Genomic DNA, 9,684 nt, shown 5'->3' on the forward strand with positions numbered 1-9,684 from the left:
CTACGAGACGCCGTAGCAAGGCTACGAGACGCCGTAGCAAGGCTACGAGACGCCGTAGCAAGGCTACGAGACGCTGTAGCAAGGCTACGAGACGCCGTAGCAAGGCTACGAGACGCTCTCCATGAAGCAAAGTGCACAAAAATTTAAAGAACTCGGCCGCATATGAGAAAATAACGTCAAATAACGTCTGCCTCAAAGACCAGCTTTTGAGAAATAAGGAAGCTAATTTACAATTATATAAAGGTCAGCCTATTTATGATATCAATCAAAATCTTAGTCTGAGATATTAAATATGTTCATGATAAGTTCTGCCAATAGGGATAGAATAAGATACGTTGTTTATGTTTCATCTTCATACTAAAATATGGTCCTAAAATAACTTACAACAAGTAACACTCAAAATACACAAGACTTGATCTTCCAACAAAATAAATTTGGAACAGAAAGAAAAGTACAATACATAATAAGAGAACAATACTATAACCGATAAGTATAAATAATCAAGAAAAAAAAGCCTTAATGTCCAGACAAGCGAATGTTGCAGTACATTTCCGAACAGAAACCCCACCTGCAACATGAAAGCAGCAACTAGGATTTATACGAACCTAAACCTAAGTCTTTAGCGCTCCATTATTCTGCGATCGTATACTCGTACGTGGAGCTCGCGAGAAGAATTTAGCAAAGACAAACTCTCATTAACGAAGTGACTTCAAATGTAACATTTGATCAGACCAACTTCTACGCATCGAAATGATGAGTTCTTTGACAATATGACTAATTTTGAACTAAATCATACGTTTTCATGTAAAATCTACAATAATTAACAAATAGCAAGAAAACTTTGCATGTGACTCAGCGCAAATAGTACATATAAATCTCAATGAACAACCATCACCGTACAAAGAATCTAAACATTTTTGATTGCACTACAAATTCTACTTCAAAACAGCACCATTTCTTCCCTCGTCAGTGTGGTGTCTTTAACTTATAAATACGCAAAGAGTAAATAAGACAAATTGAACGGGACAGATTTCCCGTCGCGTCCGTTACTCAGGAAAAAAAGTTCTGAACAAGTAAATACAAGAGGCATGTGCGCGTCTGCATCCTTAATATATTTCCTGGGAACGGACTAAGTAATGAACGTGCGCGCGAATCACCGTTTAATGAACATATGAACAACTTGAGGAAATTTCTTGCCAATTTTCAATCTTAATTCAACTAAGATTTCCTCAATCCAAAGATGCATTAATTTCACCACAAAACCATGCACCATCCTCCCCGCTATATGCAATAACTTTTCCAAGTAAGGGGAAACTACTTCATCTCATCTTTAGTATAAAAGTTATTCATTCTAATGTACTGGATTGTAGAAGTATAGTTTGTTAGTGCTGAATTTCGTCAAACGATTCTTCTAGCTACTGTATACCCAAAGTTTGCATTCATTCATTACAATCAGAGTCTTAAAAATTACTCGCATGGCTTCTCAAATTCTGTGAATTGGAGCACATCAGGAAAATATTATAAACTTTCACAATTGGGAAAACGCTAAGAAATTCCTAGCTTTGAAACTGCGAAATCGGCAAGTGAACCTACCACCCTAGGAAATAATCTACCGTTAAATTGTATGCAATAGTTCGCTCATTGAGAACACATCAATAGATTTTTCAAATTTATTTTAAATTAGTCTGAATATATATTTATGAATGACCATTAAGGAAGCGTAGTGAATATAGCGAACGCAATACAAATCAGCCTTGATATTAACCGCGTCAACTTACATAAATGGTAAAGAACATCCATCTAATTTTTGTACGAGTCAATTATTACTTTGCACAATGCAAACAGATAATTTATAATGAAGGATATTCGTTGATAACAAATGTTAGTTAACTTCCTTGATTCAGCATTTTTGTCACACAAAAAAATACTAAGGCTTTTTTATCGCTGTTTTATTCTGAATTTAGAAATTAAGTGACTTCGAATCAAATATTGTATGTAGAGACGAAGCTGAGAAACATAGTAAATAATAAAATAAATGTTCCATCCTCATATGACGTCAAATATGCCGGATTGTCAAGCGGGTAATTTTTCAAGTGTGAGTTGTCAAACAGGTAATTTTTCACGTATGGTTAGAGGCATGCAATGACCGAGACCCAACGCCCCAGGGAACCGAGTACGGAGACACGCTGAGACACACATTCAGGGCGATGGTGAGGAGCGCATTAACGAGCTGAGACAGAATGAATGAGACATTTCTGCCTGAGAATCAAATGAAAGAGGAGGCGAGTTTGATGACCTTTTGTTGTCAGCTTCCTTCTTGAGACTGTTGAGGTATTCCTCCTGACTCTGGGCCAACACCTGAGCCAGGACGTCCAGCTCTCCGTGGGAATAGTCACTCAAACCTGGAATAAAAAACAACCATTCACTTATTCTATTCCATGATTTGAATGGTAGAGACCCTGGCATCCATGCAGCAACAGTAATAAACAATCAAAGAGATCATAGCATCATAAAACACAATAAATACATGGCAATAATAATAATAGAAAAATCGAAATTTCTCACCTAAAATATCATGAGGCACGTGATTGAGGAAAGAGGCGCGCTCGTCGACAGCGAAGTCGCCTTCGTTGTGCACTCTGGTCTCGTCGAAGCCTCTTGAGCAAGAGGCTCCGGTCGGGGAGAACGAAGGGTCCTTCGAAGGGCCTGGCACAGCGTTGTCCACATCAGTGCCGCTCTTGAAGCCTTTACTCTTACCAGAACTACGGCTGCCTTTCTTGCACTTGGGAGAGGATGAACCTCTAGCAGAGTTGGTTCTTCTCTTAGAGTCGCGCGAGTGGCTGGAGAAGGAGTGGTGAGGTGAGTGGTGGGCGCAGCCCTGGGGAACGGTGGGACTGCTACGGTGAGTGGGCGACCCACGCAACGACAGCGGCGACGAACGAGCCGCTGGAGGGGCGGGCGACGACCGCGAGTCTGACGGCACACTCGAGCTCGACGACGCACCGACGTGCTGGAACACGTCACACCAAACGTCAACAGCAATTATGGCATTTTTGTTATTTGAAAGAATAACTCATACATTGTGGTCACGCTGTTCAAGTCGTAAACGATATAAATAATTAACAAAAACTTCATTACAGTCGAATTGTTCCAGTTTCAAATATTAACAGAAATGTTTCTTTCAGAGTAATTTGAATGCATAAAAATAAATCCTGAATATTGATATTATTATTCAAAATGAATAATAATATCAAACTATAATCCTACCATTTTCAGACAATATTCAGGAGACTTCAATAATATTCAATATTCTTTCAACCTGAAGATTTCAGCGCCGGCAACTTCAGAATAACACTAGCAAAAATATCTCAAAACACAGTTTCCTACTCTCTTCCAATTCGGCGCTGGGGTGTTTGTTCACTCACGACACAAGCTCATGAAAAAAATTATCAACAGAAATAGACCGTTCGACAACGTGATGATTGAAGAATGTACTAGCGGTTCGGGTTCAACTAGCATCATATTTATAATCATATTTATAAAGAAATTAAAAGTTTCGGTGGTTGACAATAAAAAGAATATGAAGTGGGAACCTGAGCCTTGTTGCGCTTGTCGAGGTCGCGCAGGTAGTCGAGGTAGCTCTCGCTGGCCACTTGCTCCTCGATGGCGTCCGCCGTCGCCTCGTAGTCCGTCGCACGCAACTTGTCCTCCAACATCGCCTGAACATATATTATATTGTATTATATCATATAATGTATTATATTATATCCCTGCACTATATAGTCCAAGCTACAAATATGTTATCAATAGCAAGTCTTGGTAACAATTATTTCAAATTTATTATCAATAAAAACAATAATAATGCACCACACGATTATGTTTATAAATAGGTACTTGACGTCAAATGAAAAATCAAGAACGCAAGATAGCAAACTTGATGGCTTTAACGTTGAATATCAAACTTCCTCAAGTTGATTGATGAATTTACTGGTTAGAGATGTAAATTGAACTAAACTTGTTGAACAAAGTTGAGGTTGACAGCAAATTGTTCAGTTGTACATGTAAATTATACAAGATATGAAGTAGGTGAATTTACACCAAGAGACAACACAATAATGTGTTTTTTTGTGTGTTTTACTCTTGCACCCTTGCACTAACGTTGGGTGCAAGAGTGAAATGACTGAGTGATGACAGTATAGAATTCCTTCCATGCTTGAAACTACCAACAAAGTGACCTGGGACGGCCTTAACTAGTCACGCGACAAGCGCATGCATCTCTCCACACACTTGATCCCTCTCCGTCCGACCGAAAACAGCTCCTGACCGCCCCTTAACCAGCCTATCCAGTTCAATCCTACTTGCCTCACCACCCAACACAAAACAGCTAAGGCTTTCTGCTATCAGACATTTAGGACAAGCGAGGTACTCCTTTATCGAGCGAAATTGGATGAATGGCTGAGTTGTCCATGAGCTGTTCTTCATGAGAGAACTGGTCCTAAGTAGGAAGCGAGCCTAAGTTGCTGGGTGAGAGAGACAGTCGCTGGACACTGCATCACCTAAGCTCGCAATTTCGCCGCCTACTTGGAGCGAACATCCTACCCAACACTGCTGCACCTGAAGCATCTTGGTCTTCAGTACTCCGCTCATCTCTTCATTAATCAGTCCAATACTTGATGGTTACTAGGGAATGACAATTAACCCGAACAGTAGCCAAGACCAAGGAACTAGGGCTAGATAAGGATCCTATGTCCAAGGAACTTGGACTATAGGATGAGCCCAAGGAACTAGGGCTCATCCTATAGTCCAGTCTCTCTCTTTTCTGACCAGTAACAAAGAGCCCAATGAAAGTCACCCCAAGGTGGGCGACCTGATAGCCTCCTGGTGAGGTCATCATGCCTTCCCTATTTTATGGAGGCGAAGAGGTCCCACAGCAGCTAAATTCTTATCCCCCTTCACGGAGTAATCAGGCTGGCACACCTACTCTGCCTTCCAAGGAGCACGGCGTTCACGGCTAGCGCAGCTGCGGTCGCGCCGCAGCAGTTAAATTGCAGACTATACTTCCAGGTTGGGGTGCACACCGAGAGCCGCCTGCCTCGAGTGCGGAGCCCTCTTCTACTGAATTCACCTCCATCTCTTCATCTGTCTCATTCCCCACTGCCCTCAACGTCTCACCCACCATCATTCCAATTACGGCACCACCACATCAAATTATTTTACCTGTAGTATAACTTGTGATAGACAGTATCACTGAGGCAGCTGTCTTTTTGCTCATTCTCTCAATCTGCGCCCAAATTTCCCCCTATTCCAGTGACTCCTTCTCATCCAATACCTGACCCAGGGCCTGCCAAACATGTGACCATCCATGCAAGAAACGATATCCTACTGTGTAAAGATTCAAGATAATCTTCATTAACCTGTTCAAGGTGAAGGTTTTCACTCTGGCGTGTTGCTTCCTTCATGAGAGTTTTGTCAGCCAGGCCAGGCACAAGGTTAGGCAGACCAAGTCCCACCCCGCACGAGGGGTTCAGGGGGTCAATGAGGCTGTTGTAGTGTGTGCCGCTGTGGTAGCTCAGACGAATGCATGGGTTGTCCGAACCCACTGAGCTTTGGAATATGTTGATTGGCTCTGCACACAACAAATTTTGTGCGTTGGAACTTACAGCAAAGATGAACACATTATATTGAGCTGTTTTATTACTTAGCTCACATAATACGGTATATTTCAGGGCTATTCTAATTTCTTGGAGTTTAGTGGAAATATAGTTTTTATTCAAAGACCATTCTGGTCTATTCCATTATTTAAAATTGTACCCATTAACATCGTATAACGATATAGAAATTTATTAGGATCTTTAAGCAAGAGCAAGTAAATGACTTGCAGGATGTTATCTGTGTCATTCATCAAGAAGATAACTTACCAGTGCTGTAACAATAGACTTCGATGACGCGGTTGTACATCTCAGACATGGCAGCAATTTCAACGTGATTGCCAAAGACGTCGAGCTGGCGCTTGCGAGTTACATAAGTCTGGTAGTCTTCAGATACAAATGGCGAGAACATGTCTTTGTTAGCTTCCTGTTGAGAAAATATTGAACTGAAGAGACACGCCCCGTCCTCCTGCATCTTCTTGATCATGAGCCCTTTCTTCTTCATCTTTTTCTCAAACCAGCGTTCTTTCTGCTCATTACCAAACCAATTAGTAGAATTCTAAATCAACTAATCAAAATTTTTTTATTTGCCATAGACACAGTAATGATCTTTCAAACAGCAACAACATCACAACTTTACATCCTGAGATGAAGAGATGAATCCTAAACCCAGTTGCCAATTTAATCATAGACAAATTAACCCTATACGTATACAAGTTATGCCACGAGTGACAGGTAACTGAAAAATAAACTGAAAAATAAACACGTGAAGGCACCTCAGTCCACTCCTGAGAAGAGAGGTTCCAGTTCATGGGCTGGTACTCGTCGCCGCTGTTATATCCGCTCTGGTGCTCATCGTCGTGGCTAGAAGCATTGCAAGATGAAGGCCCAGCCTGATAAAGAGAATGGTACCAGGTACATATTTGCTTCAGCAACACAATTGAGAAACAATACATATAGGATGCATTAAGTTTTGCTAAATTTGTTCAATGATACAACAAATTTTGAACAAATTACCACACAATAAAAACGATTCAAAAAGCCTCGTACAATGAATGACTTCAGTAAAACAATATAATATTTTCTGAATTTAGAAAATTAACAACATAAATAAACTAATATTCAATCCAATTACAAACTAATGAAAATCTAGTAGAACACAAATATTGAACAAAATAACTTCACATAAGACATGATATCCATTTATCATAATTTATTGTGAATAAAACTGAAGATAAATGCCAAATATTATAAAGTACCTTAGGAGAGAGAGGAGGCATAGGAGATATTTTTGAGCTGGATGACATTTGATGAGAATGAGAATGTGGTGACATGGGATGCTGGTTCACAGAAAACCCCCCCGCATATGTTGGGGAAGCGCTGCCACCTCCCACACGATGGTCTCGTAATTTGGGTCGAATGCTTCTGAAGAGGAATAAGAACAGAGCAGGTTAGTCAAAATACACATATAGAGCATGTTAATTACAGAATAACTATAAACTGGTAAAACATTTGTAATTATAAGAATGAACAACAAAAAATTTTATGCTGTTAAGAACATTTTCATGCTAAATGGCAAGTCTCACTATAGAAAGTACCTATCATGCTATCATGAAACTCTTCACAATCACACTAATTTCTAATACAATAAATAATGTTCATTGTAACAACATGATTGGAGAAAATTTGAACCTTGCCAATAAATAATTTTCACAGCAGAATATCTGGGTATAATTATAATACGGTAGGTATATATTTAGCATTGTGCTTAACAGGCAATAATTGAAATTAATAGGAAAAATTCTCACAGGGATTGACATGCCTTGCATACCTATACCCCAATGATAAAGAATCTATTTCATTTTGACCAAGAAAATAAACTAATTTCTGATACAATAAATAATGTCAATTGTAACAACACGATTGGAGAAAATTTGAATCCTGCCAATAAATAATTTTCACACCAAAATATCTGGGTATAATTATAATATGGTATATATTCAGCATTGTGCTTAACAGGCAATAATTGAAATTAATAGGAAAAATTCTCATAGGGATTGACATGCCTTGCATACCTATACCCCAATGATAAAGAATCTATTTCATTTTGACCAAGAAAATAATGAAATAAAATAAGAATAAATGATCACCTGAGAGGACTTGTTCTATAAGCTCTTCGCTTAGAATGACCAGCCAGGCCTGAAGAACTCCCTGATCCGCTTGACTGGTCATCGTCATAAATCTGTGAGCTCTGACGTGATGCATTGCAGTCTTCATGAACACCTCCTTTGCTTACAGACTGCAAATAAAATTAATGCATTAGGAAAATTAGCTGCAATAGATTTGTTTTAAATTATCTAAATAATTTCTCTGCAGGTATAGCAGCCATACAGAAGCATAGCCATCTTCTGGCACAACATATTCCAATCCATTTATATATAAAAAGTTATGACTGGCCACATCATGGCTAGACACTTGATCTCCTAAGAACAATTAAGTTCACACGTGTGCCTATACTGTAACTCCTGAAGTAGCAGCACAATAAAGAGTGATTATAGGATTATGTCGTGTTAATTAATAGAGTTTTTCCCTATATTTTCCAGGCTGAGAACCAATTCATGCTAGTAGGGTAAAATCTCCTGTTAACACTTGGTAACACTTCAAACAGCTTCAGACAAGATACACTGGTCTCTGATGTGTATTAGATGAAGATATTATGGAGCTAGTCTCTGATAAATTTTTGATGAAGATATTATGGAGCTAGTCTCTGATACATTTTTGATGAAGATATTATGGAGCTAGTCTCTGATACATTTCGATGAAGATATTATGGAGCTAGTCTCTGATACATTTTGATGAAGATATTATGGAGCTAGTCTCTGATACATTTTAGATGAAGATATTATGGAGCTAGTCTCTGATACATTTTGATGAAGATATTATGGAGCTAGTCTCTGATACATTTTGATGAAGATAGGTATTATGGAGCCAGTCTCTGATACATTTTTGAGAAGTATACCTTATTATAAAGCTAGTCAAAGAAACATTTTTAATGAAGATATTATGGAGATATTTCTTATATGAACCAATACAAGTGTTCTTTAGTAAATGAATTAATAACCTTTTAGAGTTGAATTTTATGAACTTATTACATAGAAGGTTGCATTACTTCACATAGATAAAAAGGTTTCTAAAATCTTCTGTTCATGATGACTGACTAAATCTTTGCAAAATAAAGAATTTGAAGGTACCTTCAGGAAAAATTAGCTGTGAAAGAAATAACTCTTGCCAAACACTAAGATTTAATTCCAGAATTTTGTACATACTACTGAGTACTGACGCAGACATACCTGCAAGTGAGGAGGTATACTTGAAGCCAACTGTTGGTGATGTCCATGGTGTGATGAACGAACAGAATTAGCAGTTTCAGCACCATTATTATCATTGCCACCAGATGCCTGGGACTTCTTATTTGGTAATATAGTCATAGCTGTCTCTTAAGAAGTAAGAACCTCAACTGAGCTGCAATGTACCAAGATGATCAACAATTTCATGATTAGTGAAACAATTAGTTCTGATATATACAGATACCTTACCCAGCGTACTATGAGTCCGTGACTGGTTTACAATGGCTAATATTGAACTTTGAACCTGTCTTGATATTAAATTTTCTAAAATGAATTTCCACTTCAATTTAATTAGTTGAATTTTTTATTAACTTCAGAATTAATTTAAATATTTGAACAATTTTTGGCCTCTAAAATTTTTGTCCGGTAGTATCCTAGAGGCTAGACCTACCGGTAATCAAATTCATAATATATATTATACTAGCCTACTAGGAATAGGATGAATGCAATTTTATTACCTATATTAGAATTTGCAAAAATATTCATTAGAATATTGGAATGATGAATGGATACCAGTACTACTACTAGACAATATTATTAATTACAATTTACCTGATTTTATACATATGATGAATTGATGATAGGTGATATGTCAAATTGTCAATCAGTCAAAAGATTCAAAGTCAATG

The 9,684-nt window shown here is 38.3% G+C and overlaps 1 protein-coding gene across 2 annotated transcripts; it reads right to left on the reverse strand.

Annotated features, from left to right (window-relative positions):
* Positions 1 to 237: 237 nt before the first annotated feature.
* LOC108670271 (OTU domain-containing protein 5-B) lies at positions 238 to 9,311 on the reverse strand. Of its 2 annotated transcripts, none has more exons than XM_047883032.1 (9): positions 8,999 to 9,311; positions 7,799 to 7,947; positions 6,908 to 7,070; positions 6,425 to 6,541; positions 5,919 to 6,177; positions 5,415 to 5,626; positions 3,594 to 3,719; positions 2,566 to 3,010; positions 238 to 2,402 (listed from the first exon to the last, which is right to left on the reverse strand). In XM_047883032.1, the coding sequence occupies exons 1-9, from the start codon at positions 9,134 to 9,136 to the stop codon at positions 2,200 to 2,202; spliced, it is 1,812 nt and encodes a 603-aa protein (XP_047738988.1). In that variant the 5' UTR covers positions 9,137 to 9,311; the 3' UTR covers positions 238 to 2,199. The 2 variants fall into 2 exon arrangements, with proteins under 2 accessions (XP_047738988.1, XP_018013220.1); XM_018157731.2 differs by having other exon boundaries at positions 6,908 to 7,073; positions 8,999 to 9,310.
* Positions 9,312 to 9,684: the final 373 nt, after the last annotated feature.

The sequence above is a fragment of the Hyalella azteca genome, unplaced genomic scaffold (genome assembly GCF_000764305.2).
Source record: "Hyalella azteca isolate HAZT.00-mixed unplaced genomic scaffold, Hazt_2.0.2 contig11834, whole genome shotgun sequence".
Taxonomy (NCBI): Eukaryota; Metazoa; Arthropoda; class Malacostraca; order Amphipoda; family Hyalellidae; genus Hyalella; species Hyalella azteca.

What these genes read in the sequence shown, in the direction of transcription:
- LOC108670271 (XM_018157731.2), bottom strand. Translation starts at nt 9,136, where the DNA reads ATGACTATATTACCAAATAAGAAGTCCCAGGCATCTGGTGGCAATGAT. An exon ending in CTTCTCAGGAGTGGACTGAG is followed by an intron (nt 6,178 to 6,424) that starts GTGCCTTCACGT and finishes GGTAATGAGCAG; the next exon opens with AAAGAACGCTGGTTTGAGAA. An exon ending in AGTCTATTGTTACAGCACTG is followed by an intron (nt 5,627 to 5,918) that starts GTAAGTTATCTT and finishes TGTTGTGTGCAG; the next exon opens with AGCCAATCAACATATTCCAA.